Here is a 19,998-nt window from a genome sequence, read left to right as displayed (position 1 = left end):
GATCATTGATGGTTCAAACTATAAGGTCATGAGTTTAAATGCATTCACAACCTTCTTCTATAGCCTCTGCTGCATTTTGCTAAAGTTGTTTCCATTTTACACATCAGGAGGAAGACAAAAATCATATGTCTAGAAGAAAAATCACGTATATGCCAATAACAGGTTATGGCAGTAATATGTCTAAAATATTGGTGTTTTAGTACACTGTTTGTGAGTGATTTATGTTTGCTACACATAGTATTTGAGTACTTGTGAATAAACAGAACATACCAAACCATATGACATGCAATACAAAACTGTACCACCCCATATAGCAGAGAAACTGTACCATATCATACCAAACCATACCAAGCAAGGTACCCCCCCAACCTCAGTGACTAATTTATAGTGTCTAACTGTTTAATATCACCCAACACTACTGACAAGACGTAGAGAGAGCTCATCTTCAATGCTCACTTCAAAACCACTAGTACTCCCAAGTCAATAGTAATTCTGTGCAAATAGGGTTTAATGCAGACTAATAATGAGAAGACGACGACTTCGAAGGAGAAATCAATAAAAGTGCCAACGTGACTAAAAGGCTCAACAACAAATATGTGCAGACACAGATACTCTGTTTTACACCATTAGCAGTTTATATTATTTTTGTTTATTTGATTTTTATATCATTATACAGTATGTAAGACGGTAAAGTAATTTAAAGGTGATGAGTCATCATGTGCATCAGTATAGAAATAAAGACATGAGAGCAGTAGAGAGGATTTTTGGCTGGATTGGTCACGGATCGGCCCTATAATCCCAACTGACTGTCCGTCACTGACTGAGTGATGAAATTACACCATTGGTTGGCCGGCCGAGTGTTGGAGTTTCCCCATTGGCCATTGCAATTTCAAAAACAAGTGGCGCGAACAGTTCACTCTGTTTACAGTGGTCCCACTCATTGACTGCAGCTCATTCCAAATTTATGTCACACTAGAGCACCCTGCAGCCGAGCCAGCAGATGCCCTACCTCGGTCTGCACCTGGACTCTTACACCATGATGGCACGACTGTCTGAGGAGAATGTGGAGGCGTTGTTGCGGCTAACCCAGCACATGAGGGCCGTGGCCTTGGTGCTGGCGGGGAGTGTCATGTCGCTCCTTGCAATGATGTCAGCAGCTCACCCAGTCATACGCCTGGGGCTGCTCTGCTACACATGAGAAACCTCCAACGTTGGTTTGCGCAGCTTCAGCTGCATCCAAGCCGGGATAAACAACTCGCAGAGTAGAATAGTATACGGCTCTCCATGCGTCGAGAAGCATGAGTGAGAGTTAAAAAATAGTTAAAACACCCCAAATAAAAATCACTCTAACAGTCTTAGAAAAACGAGAGACATCCGCAGATAGAAACAGATGAAAGAGCAAGGGGAGGTAACAGATAATTAGAATTGTTATAATTAAATTTAAAGTTCTCTCAAATCAAACATCCCAAGATATGTTTGTGCAACTGCATTTATAACATTTTTTTTTTTACTCAAATGCAGCTTAACCATGTCATGTGATGCTACTTCAGTACATTTTAACAACAAATATTACACTGACCACTACAAAAAAACTGAAGATGAACATTTAATATCCAGGAATTCTCATTATAGACACTACCACTGACTATCCCTGTAACTAAAAAAACTCTTGCAGTCTGTGTCCCCAAAGTACAGGGTAATGACATGTTCACTCGGGGTCACTGAGGTCACAAACTGTGTCCTAATAACATACTACATACTAACTCTAAGCAAGTTTTCAATGTGTATTCACTGGAAAAGTCGCAGAATTAAATATAAGTAAAAAAGTCAGTATGCTTACTAAAACACATCATTGAGTGTGCTCTTGATGGACACTATTTTCCCATGTTGCTCACAGATGGAAAAATCGAAACAAATTTTGGATGGTGGTTAAGCAGCTTTGTGAATGACCAAGATCACAAAAAATAAGAAAAATAATAACAATTAAGCATATTGATTTTTCTGTGTACTCACTGCAAAAACAGTATACTAAGAAAATCAGTACATTGTATATACTATATAAAATTAGTATGTATTACAGAATTGGGACACAATGACAGTCACTGCTTTCACTGTCGGCCATAAAAAAGATGCTTTGGGTAAGTTATGCGGCTGGTGTAGACATTAAAAGGTGTTAAGTATGTTCAATGAATTGTGAACGACCACTTGATGAAACATAATTTGTGCTGGCAGTCGGGGGGAGGATAGAGCTGGAGCAACACAGAGCTGTGTGGGGGGGTGGGAGGTCGAGAGGTAACTGTGCCAGTGATGGCCAATGTGAAAATGTAGAGGAACCTTTTTCATTTGTCCAAGGGCATAAATAAGACATCACGTCATAAGGATCCTCTCATTTTTTAAAATGGAACCACAGGGCTGTATGTACAGCATAAAAATCCATATCAGTAAAATATTACAAACAAATATCACTAAAAGCTATTGTTGTACTCAATATTAATCCACAGTCTAACAAATAGCATTGATTGCACATGTTCAGAATCTGCAATTAACATCTGTAAAACTTCAGTTTATTTTAAATATGAGTTAAATACAGCCACAGTTCTGGCATTTTCACACCTGATATTTTTTAAAAATCAACCAAATATGATCTTTAAAAAAAATGCTCTAAAAAGTGTCTATTCGAGATATTTATTCCACTGAAACAGATAAGATGCTTATACCGTGTCACTGGTCATTTGGTAGATCTGAGGCTATAGCACTGTCAGCTTCCTGACCAGCATGGAAGCTGTGGCTCACACACCATTACAAACCCAAGCATCCGGTCAGGAGGGGCAACCCCTCTATCTTTGGCACACATACATGCACGTACACACACACACACACACACACGCACACTCACTCACACACACACACAGACGTGTCTAGGGCTTAGAAAGGCTGGGTTTTGTACAGCCTGTCTCTCAAATTGGTTTCCATTAGCTCCACTGCGATTATTAACTTTCCATTGATGCAGCAGCATAGTCAGAGGCACCGTGACGTCAAGCAGTGTCCTTGACGGAAAAGCAGCAGCAAGTCACCTGCTGAGGAGTTCAACAAGTGTGTGTGTGTGTTTTTGCAAGACAGAGACAGAAGAGAATGAGACTGTGTGTGTGTGTGTGTGTGTGTGTGTGTGTGTGTGTGTGTCCAGATAAAGAGCGTACTTACTGCACAGAGCAATGATGTGGCTGCTGTCTTCGTGGACAAATTTCTTAGTCACCGCTTCCTCCATAATCTGCTTCACCTGCACACAAAAGAACCAGAGATTGTTGCTGTGCCTGGAATCACTGCCATCATTGTTACGTTAGCTGTCACTGCCATTATTACTTCTATGTACAGGGAAGGATAAATAGTACCAGTAGTCATCACTATGATCCCAGTTGACGTAATCCATATTAGTTTTGCCTCAAATGAAGATAAAAGATATCACAGGATATCATAAAACACAACGTAGTACATAAACATTCAATCTTCATATAAATAAATGACCTTTTTGCTTGTCTCTTTGGCGGATTCTACAGAAACTCAGACTACACTGACAGAAAGTCCAAGGAGACATCACAGTGTCACCCACATTATTTAATTGATGAGTGATTTCTGGGAAGAGACAACGCAGCAATTAGCACTTTGCACCAAAGACAGAGATAAAATATTGCAAAACAAAGATTTCCTCTTTGAGCCAATTTGAGCAATATCAGACGGAATAATGGGAGCATTAATGTGCTCAGCTCGTTTTTTTTTCTGAGGTTGGTTCTACAGGAAATCTCACAGAGCATCCACAATGGAAAGGGTTCATCCTCTGGGGAGCATGGATGTGTTCTGTAAAATCTCATGACAATGTACCGATAAGACTTGGATGTTGTTTGTGTACAAGTGGAGATGTTAAACTGATGGAGATGCTAAAGGAAAGGTAAGGAGGACGGCAAACCATTCAGTTTTATCCTCTGGAGACAGTGAATATTCACAGCCATAGGACATGTTAAACAGATGTGACACTAGTGCTAGATGAAAAGTTAAAGAATTACCAAAGTTATTACACTTCATCCAGAGGGTAAAATGAATGTCTGTACCAAATTTCATGGCAGCCCATCTAATAGTTGTCAAGATAAGTGACTCAAAACCACAAATTACACCCTCATGGTGGCACATGAAGAAAAGCCATACAATAGTCGTTGAGATATTGGTCCAAAGTGGTGGACTAACAGACTGACACTGTCATCCATAGAACCATGCTGCTAGCATGGCTAAAACCACAATGCTAACTCAGAATGGTTTGATACATTGTCTTTTAAGAGTGTCCTCTTATTATTTTTAATTAGTGGTTATAGGGAGTGTCTGACCATCTCCACAGTGATTATCCACTAAACGCTTCAGCAGTTGAATGCTGTTCTACATTGATTTGGGGATAGGGGTTGACATGTCTTATTAAGCTACTTGATAAGCCACCTGCATTTTCATTTATTAATTTTGCGCTTTCCTTCATTCACACTATTTCTAAAAAATATTTTACCACATAGCTGGACTGTAAAGGCAGGGGTGGCTATACTACAAGAACAAGTTCTAGTTCTTCCCTGGGTTTCAACAGGCATTTTCCCCAGGAAAAGGGGGTAAAGTTCGTCAAGAAACCCACAGAATATACTGGGATCAATTCCCTGAATCCAACACTAACAATGCAATCCTCAAGCATCACTTTTATAATGGCAAAAAACTTACCATTGTTGTAAGATTACTGACTGTAGTTAACCAACTCCATCATGTGCAACTGATTCACCTCCTCTTAAAAGGGACTTAACTTACCTTTAGCTTTTGCTATAGAAAAAAGCTGCTTAATAAACCACCTAAAAAAGTGATTAAAAAAGTCTTTGTTAATAATCCATAGCCATGGCTGACAATGCTACCAACTATTTTGTACTTGGGTATCAGTAATGAAACCTTTTTGCTATAGAGAGGCAAGTACCTGATTAGAAAAACAGATAATTACTTTATAAAAAAAAGCAGTCTCCTCTTAACACTGTGACAGCTACTAATAACAACTCGCCCAAACATCCGCACCACTGACTCCCAATTAATATCATAGCATCCTGAAAATATTCAAATGAGTCTTTCTCCTGCTATCTATTGTGTCTCTGGGGAGGAGAGCCTGAGTGAGTTCAACAACACTGAGTCAGTCTGGTGTTCGCTTGTCTAAGTTTGCTCTCTCCATAGAATTAATTGTCGTCAGTAATTAATCCGGGACCTGTCTGACACCTCTGTCTTGTTTGGGTCTAATTGATAAACAGGAAGAATTTAATTGCTCAGTTGTGTGATAATAAAGCATTAAATACAGTTCAAACTTTTCCCCTGTATTATGGAGGTGTGGGAGGTTGTAGAGCTGTCATGTCTCTGTCAGAGCGACGGAGCTTCATCATACTCATCACCAAGACGAAGTTCAGCCATCGACTTTACTTATTAAAGTTTTTTTTGTGAGGTGTGGGCTAAATCAGCCATTTTGTAGAGCCACAGACTGCACTGGCAAAGCTGTTGATGAAAATGGACAAGCATTTTGTGTCTCCCACTGATTCCCTCTACTACTAATTTGACTATAATCAACAAAATTTTTCACTGCCCTCCAACTGCTCCTTAATTCCAGGAACTTAAGAACTAGAGCAACTTAACTCAGGAACTAAAATCCAATCCTGCTTATTTTTCTATCACATCTGAGGAACTGAGGAAGATTACTGTCTTTTTCTCTCCCAGTAATGATTCCAATACCTCAACCGAGCTTATCTGACAATAATGAGTACTGATCCAATACCAGTGCTCTCTTTCCAAAATATTACGTCAGTATCAGTGGCTGTGCCAATACTTGGATATAAAATTAGACATATATAAATATAACAGATTGAAAACTTTTTCACAAACAATGAAATAACTCAATAGCACCCTACATTATTGTGGAATTATTTTGAGTCATCCTACCTCTCTTCATTCTTCAAAGGACATCTATGTGAAAGCTACTGTTATAAGAGCAGTGTAGCTCCATTGAGGAATAGGGCAGTGTGTAATGTGCGTAGCAAGTGTGTGGTTGAGCGAGCAGCAGAGCAGTGACAGTGAATGTGAGCAGAGCAGAGGAAATGGTTAGCAGTGAGTTGTCAATCTGGCAGTAAATGTACAGTACAGACTACAGTGTGTCAGTTAATAAATGCTGTAGTTTCTCAAGACCAAGAAAAGTCTCGTTTGTTGTTTCCCAAACTGCTGGAAAAGTGAAGGGGGTTAGCCCCGAAGTAAATGACAACGGGTTAGCCTAACCTGACCAGGCTAACTTAAGGTGACCTGACCATTCTTCTCATTTTAGTGTCAATCTCAGCTGCTCTTGAAAAGAGAAAGGAGAAAAGAAGAAAAGGTTTTGCTCAGCCACAGCCCACCACCCCAAAGCGGTTAACCTAGGGGAAACACTGAATTGTGATTCAACATTACCGCATCTTCAAAAACAGTATATCACACCCTGACCTCTGACCTCCCAGCACAGCAGAGAATATACCTCAATTCAGAGCGGGCTGCTACAAAGGTAATTGAACTGAAGTGGCTTGCCATTTGCTGGGCCTCCCATTTTTTCAGTGTCCTAATATCCAGATGCTGTCACACAACTGGCAACAGAAATTCTAAATTTGAGATACAGTGAGGCTCACACTTGTGAACATTTACTATGACTACAACAAAACCCCTTAGCTTAAAATATACCAGCAAGAGGCTGGAAGATGGAGGATTTGATGAGGTAACTCAAATGGTTCTCTGGGGTCAGTTTGTAATTGAGCTGGCAGTAGAGTAGAATAATAGAGCTCATTGAAGCATTTTGAGTTTAGATGAGGTTAAAAGGTCAGTCTCTCTTTCAGCTGTAAATCTATATTATTTCTCTCAATGTGCACACATGTACTTTAACCTGCAGTTAAATGAAAATCTTTTCCACGCCTGGAGATTTTAAAATTCCATGATATTTCCTGGTTTTTCATGACTGGGTTAGGGTTAAGCCCTGCTCATTATCCAGCTTGATGAGTACAAGCAGTCCACCACAGATCTGGTCAAACTGGCTTTTTTACTGTTCCTGCCTTGACATACCAGACACCCACACACACCAACAACTACCTTTGCATAGTTTAAAAAAAAACTTTGATAAGGAAAAACAAGGGAATGACAGGGCATTTGAAGGCTGGAGTGCATGAGGTCCATCTTTAACTAGTATTCCAAATATTACAGTTCTGTGACTACATCGATACAAAGTGTAACTTTAGCCACATAACCTGGCTGTCAAACCAACACACACCAACAAATCTGAAATGCTACCCTCTCAATTGCTCTAGTCTTTGTTGCTCACTCTCAAGTGATGCTAGGAGATCTGCTGCTTTTTTTAATGCTCTCACACATCCTCCCAGAGATGTGCAAATAGATCCATATATTAACCCACAGCTATAGCTCTACCCAATGCATCAGAGTGATACACAGCGGCTGGTCAGAGGGGTCGATACCTTCACCTGGGTGTGACTGACTGAGATTGAATTTATTGTGTTTGGAAATGAAGCAGTTTAATTGGTGCTGGCTGTCAGGGATTACATAGGGTTTATCTTTTGCTATGCTACTCAATGTGTGATTAAATATATTAACAGGAATTCGCATTACAATGTGTGTTTATTACTGTGCAGCACATTAAAAGCAGCAGATACTTAAAATCATATTCTTCACTTGGGTTTAGGTTATAGGTACGATTAAGCAGAATGTAGTTTTGATTATATAAATAATTATAGCTACTCGGGAGGTGAAAATCACAGTGGACAGTGTGAAAGTTTCACAGTATCTATCTGCCTTACTACGATGGCATACAAACATAAGAGAAATGAGGAACTGGGAAAACAAAGACAAAGATTTCAGCGTCCTTCACTTGTCATGACTTTCATCATATTCAGTCCTGTAATCTCTCCTAGAGAAGAAAGCAACCCTGCCTCTTAAAATCACGTTACTAATTTGCAATAGCAAATATGTTTAGAAAGAAACCTAATGCTGCCTAGATTATGATTTTTATCAATATAATGAGAAAAGATAATGAATGTAATGTATGACTGTAATGTAATAATGGATGTTTGCAAGGCTGCTTTCGTATCCGCTCGTGGCAACTAAAGCATGATTAACATTTTGATGGTTATGTTTATGCAGCTCAAGGCTTTTGCTAAAGGGTTAATGAAAGATTGTTGTCTATAATGAAAAACTCAACAGTAACACAAGATGTTTAGTGTTTTCTATATTTTCTATATACCAAAACCCCATTCTTTTCTTAACCTAGCTTTCTGTGGCCTAAACCAAACCACACACTTAAATCCAGAATGGGAACTCTGATCTCCGGAGTCAAAGTCTTGCACTAAGTACATGTGGTACCTGAAGGTAGCACTGCATGAACTGCCACTGAACACAATCTAGCAATTGCATTTCCTAAAAAAAGTATTGGGCATAACCATTTAGTAGTTTATAAACATAATACTGTATGTAGGAGACAGTGCTGAAGAGACATGGTAATTAACATAAAGAAGCAGGGTTACTTACTGTCACACTTTCACTGTGAGACTCTTCTTCTCAGGCTGCACAAACTAATCTCACGCTAAATAAATTTAAGCCACAAAGCCACTCCTTAATCAAAATTATAGCTGTATAGCAGAGATGTCAATACTGATGTTCTCTTTGTTGCCAACAGCTGTTTGTATGAACTATTCTTTCCTTTGAGTTTAATAAATACCAGTAGGCATCACACAGAAACAGAAATGACATGTCTTTGACTTGAGAGAAAAGCTCTGTGCATTTTTGCAGTGTAGTGGCATTACTGCACACATGGAAGTGTATCCATCTACACCTCCTCTAATCTTTGAAGTAAATTAAAATTATGGGAACAAATTGTAATAATCCAAACACATTTTCCTGTAGCATAGGTTACTTTAACTTGACACTTGTGAAATGAGAAATTTCTGTCCATTTAGCAAAGACAGGAAATTTGGTGTTTTTCAGGATAAATCATTAATTCAGCTAATAAAAAGAAACTGGATTCTATTTTCCTGAAAAAGGGTGCCAACGTGAGTGCCAGCACACTCTGCATGCACTGAGACACATGGGCGTGAACAACACATTTGTGCTATTTTGGTGACCACAGGCAACCTGTTAATAGAGGCTAATCATTACACTTAAACACAGCGGTCCAGTGGACATAAATCACTCTGTACTGTATGAAAAATAATAAACAGATGACTCAGAAAGGTCAGCTACATTCAGTACTGGTAGAAGATTTAAATAATTAATAAAGGTATCCTCTCTGTGCCAGCTGTGTGTAATGTAAGCAGATTTTGGAGATGTCAAAGTATCCTCTGCCAACGAGTAGGTCAGAGCAGGAGGAAACACAAGTGAATGTAATCCACTGATAATATGGAGTGTGTTTCTGCCACAGGAAGCTGGGTTTGAGCTTTTGCTTATAATAAAAATATCCTGACACATTTGCTGGAGTTCAGAACTCATCCTGATGACTGCTGTGTTACACCAAATTATATTACCTGTATTCCATCATTGGAGTACTGGTTGCACTGGACTTAATAGGAACTTGGAGACGGCATGTGCAGGGTTAGTAGGGGCTCCGCAGCATATTTTACCCCAGGGCCCTCTAACAAGTTAATCCAGCCATGGAAGAAGATAGATCCTATGATTCCTGTCCGCAGTGAGGCATATGGAGATTCCATTCTCCTCCATTGTATTAGTGTGGAGAAGGAAATGTCAGAGAGGACAAACAACAGGACGAAGTATATTTTGGCTGCTACCACTCAGGTTTAACTGAACTGGTGAGAAGATTTCAGCATCAAGGTGCGTGCTAAAATGAGTGTATGTCCATTCATTTACTACAGTGAGCTGTAGACACACACTAAAGAATTGTTCTCAGGTAAATTGGTTGTTTTTAATTCTTTACACCATGATATACACTTCCTATCTATAATTTGGATGGGCAAAAAACAACATGGTGGCAGCCACACACTGCAATTTATTTACTTACTCAACAAGGACCAAGCACATAGTTCCGGGGATGACACTAAAATAACAAGAAATAGTTGGTATGTCAAATGGCTGAGAGGAGCTGGCTAACTTTGAAACACTTCTGAGAAGCCTAAAGCTAATGGTTTCTGGGAGGAACAGAGGGGAGAGCTCATTAGCCGACTGTCAGTTACATAAGGACACATTTGCTTTTCCCTTCATCTCAATGTTCATGACTGGGGCAAACAACAGAGCATCAACAGTGTGTTTCCAGTGGCTACAAAGGGGGACAGATTTCCTGACACTAATAAGGTGTACACTCTCCTTGTACACTCCGTGTACACTCACCAGTTCAGCTTGTCTTTCATCTCATCATATTCTAGACCAGTACTCACAATTCAGGATTATGGGAGATTACAATCAGGGCAGAAAATTGAGCTCACCCACTTGCCTGAGGTGAGTGATTTAATCTGTAAAAATTCAGAGAAAAGAGCACTAGCCTGGAAAAGTGGATCAGATAAATTCTTATTTTCCACAAGAGCTAGTGTTTTAAATATGAAATATTAATTATTAAACATTGCAGCATGACTGCATGTCAATGTATCACTTTTGTTCCATTTTTAGAGCAACCCCTTTATAATCCAAATGCTAGTTATTGCTACTTCAATACCTACCTACAGTATGTTGCCATGGTGCAAAGTGACACCTTATTAGCTACCTGAGTATCTACAATTACATCATAACAGCATCATTCATGATTTTCTGTGCATTCTTGGCATCATTTTAAAGGATAATTTATATGTTTGTTCTGAAAATTCAACAAAAGATATACAAACATGCACTGCTATGGCTACAGATTTGATAATCAAACTGCAGCCTAGTTTGCCTTGTAAAGGTCCTGCACATCCACATGTGTTTTCAGCTACTGCTGATTAGACCTCTGCTCAGGTTGAACCTATATTGGGAATTACAGGATGTCACTGAACTCAGTGTATGAATAGATGATAAATCATTAATTTGTGCGTGTGCAACGAAGCTAACAGGAGGCTGTGTCCGAAATCACTCTCTATTCACTACATAGTACCCTATGGGTACACTCCACTATTTTAACTGAGTTGTTATTAAAACTGATCTGAATTGATTGTGAAATTTATCCACTGTATAGTACCCTTAAAAATACCAACAATGGAGCAAAAAATGTGGTGTCTATGGCATGTACACTATTTTATTGTGGCAATTATATCATAAAATTTAATATAATTTTTAATGGCTACGTGTAATGGAAAGGGGTTGCTTATAGATGAACTTACAGATAATTTTCACCTGACTTAAATGACAGTTTCCCTCAGCGCTACAAAGCAATTTAGAGTCTTTCAGCTCATTGTTTTGGTTTCCTGTTTTATTTGACCCTCATCTCATAGTACTGTTTTTTGTAAAATTAAAAAAAAAAAAACAAACACTGTAGGCTACCTGCACAGCACAACATTGCAGACAAAGTTAGCAACTAGGGGGTGAACGTAGTGAAGTTCTTAGCGGCTAAAGAGCCTCAGGAGTTAGTTAGTAGTGAATATTGGACTTACATTCATCAGGTGGACAGAAACATGACTTTAAACAAATGCTAATGTTGCTCTGTAACTGTTGGATGTGTTTGCTAACAAGTTTGCCATATCAACTTAAAGGTCATGATATGTCAATGTTGCATTTACAGCTTGTTCCTGCTGCCCACAAGCTCCCAATAATTGACATAATTGTTCTATATACTCTATCAAGGCAGCCAGACCAACAATGAAAGATAGCATTTCTAGGCGGGGGTCTATCATAAGTCTGTTTACTAATCATATAAGGTTTGGTTCAGACATGATCTATTTATCCTGCCAAAAAGGCCAATGTATCTTTACACAGACAGAGCCAGACACACAAGAGAGAGAGAGTGGGGCATGACATGACAGGGAGTGATGAGGAAAAATGCAGCACAGACCTAAGGTCAAGGTATTTGCCGCCGAAATAGCCTTTAATAGCATACAAAGTTATATAATTGTTATCCAGCTTTTTTGCAAAATCATGTGCTTCCCTCATGGCCAGGTGATGGAAAGTTTCAAGAATCTACCAAATAATTTCCATACTGAAAGGAAGTGAATGGCTTGAATGTCTGCTTGGAATGGTAGAAAAAGTAGATAAAACATGTTTAAAACCCAGCAGCATGGTTTGGAAAATGTTTAGTTTGAGATGTAAAGTAGATGTGACTTGTGGTAAATGGACTAAATTTGCACACCTAAGGTGTAAATACATATTGATAAAATGTCACAATAACACAACTTTTGCTACATTTCAGCAATTGATTGTTGAGTAGTGGACAGCATTGATGTGTAAATGATTTCCCAGTGCCTTCATTACAAAATCAGAGGGTCCGCTCTGTCCATAATGTTTTAAAACCTCCCAACTAAAGAACACTTTTCTTTGGGATATTGTGTTGCTGTCTCCGTGTGGCGTGGTACCTTCCCTTCTCTCAGTTTGAGGAGCTACAATATAATATGGTTCCATCCTAATCAGCTATTGTTAGGCTACAGCAGAGACACAATCATTAATGAGGTAATTATTCATGCCCTAGTAGAGCTGGTAGATGAGGAGAAGGGCTGCAGTGGTGCAGTGGTGACAGCAGACTCTGAAGGACGAGTTAGTGGAATCAATCTCTTTACTTATCTCATACGCACTTGTTGACCCACTGCTGCTTTCACACAGAAAAAAAAAAAGAAGGAACCCCTAACATTTACAGATACTACAATCCTGTAATCATTTTCTCTCTTTAAAAGTGCTACATCCTGTGTCAAATCAATTTCTCCACTTTTCCCGTCAAAGAAAATAGAGCGGAAATTAACATTTAACCTCAGCCAAGTAGATATCAATGCAGTTTAGTGAGTTTGCCTGGCCTTTCAAGCTCTTGGAGCAGCAGTCATAAAATAAGATTGTGGCCAGAAGAAATGATTCTGTCCTGGAGGAGGTGCCAGTCTGAGGGAGAAGTTACCCAACACTTTGCTGCATAATGGCAGAATATTTCTTCAGGGAAGGGGCAATGCTGTTAATGCTGTTTAGCTGTGAGCAACCAAGGCAGCTCACTGTAGTCAACAAAAGAAATGGTATTAGAAAAACTGAAGCCTGTGGCAGCAGCTTCCAACTCTTTAACGTAATATTGATGTTGACTGGACCAAAATAGATTTACTGAGCTTGAAGTCTACTTTTTATTTCTCAGATCAGCTGTAAAATAGTTACCTTATGTGTCCAAACTCTTCAGAAAACTCCTCAAATACCAACAAAGGCTACAAATGTTTGTTCAAAACAATATAAAATAAATGATATAAAATAAATTACTCTTGCAGAGTAAGGGCCACACAAAGTGCTTGTTGTCTAATGGAATCTAAAACCTCCTTTCCAAAGACGATCTGACAATCACACTCACTTTTCGCAAATATTAGCCAGGTACGCACAGGATTTTAACTTCTCTCTAAAGCTGTCTTTTTTTATTCTTCACACAACTACTCGGTCAATTTTCATGTGTACAAGCAACGCACACAGGTTGTCCAAAGGTGTGTGCTGTTATCCCCATTTGTATGATTTATCATGTCGAGACTAGTGAGACATGAGACACGACAAGACACCGAATTCTCAGAAAAAGGTTGGGAAGGTAGTTGAGGAGGCTCTGATAGTAGGCTTTTCTCCTGCCTTTGGATACGGCCATCCAGAACTGGTATAAACCCTGTTGCCTTCAGACGTGGTGAGACACCTCGATATATGAACTAGTTCATGTAAAGCATACTTAAGCCTTGAGACACGTTGTGTGGTATATAGTATCTTCTTAATAACAAGCATGAAGTGGCATTCAAAGATTATCACTTAAGACAGTTCAAGTGTGGTGATTAATAAAGTCAGAGAACCTTTTAATTCCAAGCTCGTGGTATCTCTTTGACCAAATGGCTACATCTCTGACATCTGTAGAAACTGTTCAAATAATTGTCTGGGATTTCATATACAATAGCTTTTGTGATCCTAAAACTCAAGCCTCGCAATATTGGTGAGTTGGTCGAGAACTTTGGTTCAAACTGAAATATTTCAACAAGTAGAAGATCGATTGCTGTGAAATGTTCTACAGATACTCATGGCTCCCAGAGATTCCCTGATGACTTGATCCCGTCGTTTCATCAAGCACCACCAGCAGTTTGACTTTTTTTGTTACATGCAAAACGAATAACATTACAATCAGTTACAGTTGTACTTTTTATATATATACTTCACCACAACTGCAAACGTTGAACTTTAACACAGGAAACCGCTGTTCAGTTCCTCCTAAAAGTCAGTGTTGGTTTCTTTAAACCATGACTGCAACATTCCCTAACCTTACCCTTAAGTGGTTATCATTGTAACCATGACGACACATGTCCCCTAACCATGTACTAACACTACTAGTAGTAGTAAGAAGAAGTAGAAGTGGTAATTTTAGCCTAAACCATGATCTTTCCCCAACTCTAATCAAGTTGTTTTATGCCTAAATCTAACCAAACCTTAACCATAGCAGCGTAAGATCAGGAAGCAGTTTTAGTTTTGAAACTATGATGTCATCCTGTCTATAGTGGCATCAGATCAGAAAACAATTCCCTGTGTTTTTCTGCTACTAACTAACAATCATTTTCATTCTCGATTAATCTTGTTAATTGTCAGAAAATAGTGAAAATGTCTGTTATAATTTCCCAGAGTCAATGGTTACGTCTTTAAATGTCTTATTTTATCCGACCAACAGTCCAAAACCCAGAGATATTGAGTTTACTATCATGTATGACAAAGAAATGTATCAAACCATCACATTTGAGAAGCTAAAACCAACAAACTTTTGGCATATTTGCTGAAAAAAATGACTAAAACAATTATCACAATAGTTTCCAATTAATTTTCTGTCAACTGACCAATTGATTAATGATTGCAGCTCTTTACTGACCAACGTTGTATTATGTGGTTTAATTTCAAGGACTTGTTGCTTCACATTGCGTTCTTCATCTTCACTGTCACTTATTTGCTTCCACTTCTCTCTCCAACACCAATCTCAATGAGCGGGACACTGTTCTTTCAGACATTATGAGCCTATCACTGCATCCTGTCGTTTCAATTACTTCCTGTCAGTTCTACAGACCGTAACTCTGACACCAGGATCAGAGTGGTCCCTGCACTCCCTCAATCATCTGTCATTATCACATTTGTCACAGAGCTGCAGGCATATGACACCTCATACAACTCACAAAAACAATACTTGTGTCGACAAAAAGGTGCTTCTCTTACGCCCTCGAGTATGACTGACAACTCAATCACACTGAGGTCAAAATGGCGGAGGCTCTGGAACTCATATTATAGAATAAACTTTGCAATAACGAGAAGACAGAACATCCTAAAGCTGACAAAGGCCTGAGACAACTTTCATATCTCAAAAACTGCTATAAGCAAACCTTCCCCTCTACAGAGAATGAGCACTCTAATTTCACTTTTAAATTTTGATTTGTCACTGCCTGTTAGAAAATGTGTCTGTCTTCATGTGCCCATTAATAAATATTTAAGTAAACCTTTCATCTTTGCATGGATTGCTGTTGTAACCACCTTCTAGACGTCACGAAAACAAAAAGGATCCTGATGATACAGGTGGATACAGAAAGGCACTTTTTGTTTCAGTACAAGAGACCACCTGACAGGGCCGCCTCACTGCTGTGATATTAATCACCAACTGATGCAATTTAACTTCTTAGGGAGCTGCTAAAGCTTTCAGTTGCCAAGCAATGCTCAGATAGCTGAGTGCAGCTTAAAGAGACAGGGAGCATTAAAGCAGGAGCTGCTAGGCTTTGCTCAGTTCAGTCTCTCTTGGCCCAGTTTGCTTTAAATGTCAGAAGGCATTGACCAGCACCTTATGGACGACCTGTGGCCAATCACATCATTGATTTTTATAATTGATACACACAGAGAATACAATAACTATCTGTTATCTAAACAAATTGGGCAAATGTTACGTTTTGGATGACATATTTGCAAAACAATAGATCAATATGGTTCTTAAGCAACAGCAATTCCTTCATCTTAGAGCAAATTGATCTCAGCCTAAAACCAATCAGTTGCATTGGTTCTGGGCTTATCTGATGTACAGAAAATATTTCAGTGTCTCCAAAACTGCAATCTGGGCTCAACCAAGGCAATTCTGAATGGAAAAATGGCATCACATCATCTACTTGGCTGAACACCAGCCAAAAGCAGAGAACAACCAGCCAAAAAACATAGTATAGTATTTTATGATTTCAAAGCTCTATTCGAGAACCTATTCATGTTTATAAAGGTTTGAAACACATGTATATGAAACCTGACATGGGACATTTCAATCATTTAAAAGTCACATTCAATATGGAGTATGGAGACCTCATACAAATCATCCCACTGAAAGTAGTTTTTTTTAAATGTTAACCACCAGGAAACATTAAGAATTTATGCTGCTGGATTACAAGTCATAATGACCGGAGATGTAGCTCAGAGCGTCAACACACAGCTTCCTGTGGCCCAATGACCCCAGAATGCAATGTTCCTCTTTATTTCCCTGATGGTCTGTGTTTAGCAGACAAGGATCCCCACTGCCTGCAGACATCTTGAGAAGTGAAGCTATTTTGAGCCTTACAGACGTTGTGATGATTCAATTATTTAAGACCCAAACCTGTGGGTTACTGTGAGATGGCTTCAGGGGGAACAGAAATGATTTGGTCTAGATATTCAAACTCTGTCCTTGCAGTGAAGTATGCATTCTGCAGTTTTTGTAAATTAATATAGTCTCTAAAAATGAATGAAAACCAGGTGCGCCATTTGAAATTCTGGGACTTCTGATAGCTGCTACACGGCTCTGATGCAATAAATATCTCTGGTGTAATCCCTGATGTGGCACTGAAATCTGGTCTTAAGACATTTCTTTTCTATTATCTCGGACTTGTCTCAGTCTCGAGGGTAATTTGACGTGGACTTGTTGTGTTGTAGGTGTTTACTTCTTGATGTCCTGAGGGTTGTGTCTCAGACTAGCGTGTGATTTCACTTGGACTTGTCTGGATCTCGTGGGTGCTTCAACTCAGACTTTTCTTTGACCTGTATTTTCACTTGGACTTGTGTCAGTCTTACAGATTTTTGATTCAGACTTGTCTTAGTCTCCCAGGTGTTTTGACTTGGACTTGGGCAAATAATGAAACATTTACTTTCGTTGCTTTCAAATCCAAAAGGACTGTACTGGGTGATTAAAGTTATATGGTAGCTGACTCTCACTATGAACAACAGTAAAACAACAATATGAGGAATATTGAATGGGCGCTTTTATATTCTTTTGGTCTCTGCCTCGACTCAGACTAAACCCCCATTTGGACTCGGCCTTGACTTGAACTTATCCCTGTGACTGACTCAGTTCAAGTGGTGTTGCCTACAACTATTACCTGACTAAAAAAGTCCAAATTAAATCTCTGCTAACAGGTTACCAGCCAGTGAGCAGTATTTGTCAGCTATACAGGAGCTTTAACGCTCACTTTGTGTGAATTTTCTGAGCAACAAACAGACCAAAACTTCCTAAGACCAAACTGCAGGTGCCTCAATGGAAAAGCAGCAAAATTATTTCAAATGTCAAGTGGAAGACAAACTGCATCAACCAAAAGGAACAGAGGCCACAGGCTGAACAAGAGGTGTACGACTGGCATGTATTATGCAGCACATAGTGAGTTACGCTTCATAAAACCACATTTGCAGCAGTGATTACAATAGCAATTTCCTTATCTTACAGTCAGAACTGTTATTTTGATTTTGTTAAACAGCTACAATGGAAATTGCATCTGATATAACTCATCAGCAATCATGAAATCCTGATTACAAATTACTAGTTTGGGGTTAAAGTGAAGCAACTAACCACTGTAATTCAGTAAATGTGATGTTTTGTAACTTACAAAGCTCAGAGTACTAATCCTAAAATTTCTGTTTTTTTTCTGTTTGATGTTCAAATAGATTTTTTGCTTGATATTTTTAGCTTGACCTTTCATCTCCATTATATTGATGGAAACTACATGCTCACATTTACACTCTCTCAGACTGAGGTATAGTCAGTGAGCCACACCTTGCCACAATTCAGTCCTACAATGAGCTGCACTTGATTTACACTGACATTTCAGTGCAGAAAATCTCTGTAGTTGTAGCTTTCGGTGAAGGCAGCATGAGGATCACAAAGGGAGTGGGTAGAGAGGTTAAGGGAGTAATGATTTATCCCTCGCTAGAGGGATGCGAGACATTCATCACCAGAAACAAAAAGCCTGTAGCGCTGTGTGAGCTGCTGGTAGAGACAGACAACCTGTGCTGAAAAGATGCCTTGCTATTACACTTCAGACAGACGGTTTAACCGAGGATTTCTGCCTGCAGGGCAGCATGTTGGCTCATTAATGAGTGCTGGCTGCTTCTGGAAAATGGTAGTTTTATTATAAATTTGAGAGAGATGTTATTCAAACATCACAGTAGATATGCATGTAAGATAGGTATGTTCAATTTAAACTTTTATATTGTACTGTAGTAATATTATAAAGGTGTTATAGCAACACCATAGCAGATTTAAAACACCTTGCACCCAATTTAACCTCGCGATAAAACACCACACATAGAAATTAAGTCCATATAATACTGTAGTGACTTTAAACGTGAAGTAAACTAGAAAATGATAGCTAACCCTACAAATGTCAGGTATGAACAAAAGAAACAGACATTAAAAAAATGAAAGAGATACAGTTAAGCTAGGTCCATTTATTTAGCTTCAGTTTAGTAAACTTGAATAGATACTACTGAATAGCATTGGCTCGTTAACAGTGCAATATGACCGTGAAAAAATAAGCCAAATAATTACGAAACACTTGCTAACCTCCTGTCGTGATTTTAAAGTAGATACTGACATAAAATAATACAGTAAATTGGTAAATGTGAAGCTCGGCTGGCCGTCAGACTGGAGCCTACCTCTCGTTTGACGGTCCATAATAATTTCTCTTTGTATTGTTCCTCCGTGGAGCCCTCCATGTCTGTCCGTCTGTCCGCGGTGTGCACGACACAGGTCTGTCTCTCTGACACTCTCCGTCCGCTCTGCCCGGCCTGTCAGAACCGCTTTCCTTTTTATTCCTGGTTTCCTTCTTCCTTCGCTCAGCTGGACTCTGACGCAGCCGTGCAGCTTGACGGCGACGTTATAGGATCCGCCTTCTCCACTACTGATCAATGGAGGAGGAAGAAAAAAAAAATCACTGGCGCTCACACCAGCCTGCCAGCATCCAGCCCCGCCCCAACCTGCAGCATCCAACACACCAACCTGTAGAGCCTGCAAGGTATTTATAGCAGCTTTCTTTCCTCTCCTGGGCAGGAAAGAGTTACAGCAGTAGAGCTGTTCTCATGTGAAAAGGTGTGAAATTCTAGAAAATGGGTTTGGGTTTGTCATCGCTAGTTGGTTGTAATAACTCACTCATGCTTATATCTGAGCAGACAGCTCTTTATTACATGGGGGACTACAGTGGAGGAAATAAAGTACATGCATTTCATTTAATGAGCTCATTAACATGCAGCTTTAATATAACTTCATTCACAAGCTTTGGCACCTTAACATGCAGGCACACAAAAAGGCTGCAGCTGATCAAAAAGGATTCTAAAAATAGTGCTTTCTCAAGCACATGTTGACCATCCTCTGTACTGATGCCAGGTTGGCCTGTTGCAAAATACATGACGTCACAGCAACGTGATATAGAATAACCACGGCTGTTGAAGTCCCTCCTGCTTGTGCCTCCATGTGGGATGAGGGTGCATCTGCAACCCTCAGAAGCCACATTACCTGCAAAAATTTCCTTAACAAGTCTGCATTTTACCTTGTATTTCTGT

The 19,998-nt window shown here is 39.3% G+C and overlaps 1 protein-coding gene across 3 annotated transcripts in view; it reads right to left on the bottom strand.

The window, feature by feature from the left end:
* The window catches only part of sgsm2 (small G protein signaling modulator 2), a 96,128-nt gene extending 76,755 nt beyond the window's left edge, over positions 1-19,373 (bottom strand). For all 3 annotated transcript variants that reach the window (XR_006403791.1, XM_044354097.1, XM_044354093.1), the window contains exons 1-2: positions 19,096-19,373; positions 3,202-3,277 (exon numbers count right to left, since the gene is read on the bottom strand). Coding sequence is in view for 2 of the 3 variants with exons in the window: in XM_044354097.1 (XP_044210032.1) it covers positions 3,202-3,277; positions 19,096-19,155 (136 nt within the window). In the remaining variant the exon portion in view is untranslated. The remainder of the gene's footprint in view (positions 1-3,201; positions 3,278-19,095) is intronic.
* Between the last annotated feature and the right edge of the window lie 625 nt (positions 19,374-19,998).

The sequence above is a fragment of the Thunnus albacares genome, chromosome 6 (genome assembly GCF_914725855.1).
Source record: "Thunnus albacares chromosome 6, fThuAlb1.1, whole genome shotgun sequence".
NCBI lineage: Eukaryota > Metazoa > Chordata > Actinopteri > Scombriformes > Scombridae > Thunnus > Thunnus albacares.
The sequence above is the reverse complement of the archived record's forward strand: the minus strand, read 5'-3'. Positions and strand labels throughout refer to the sequence as shown.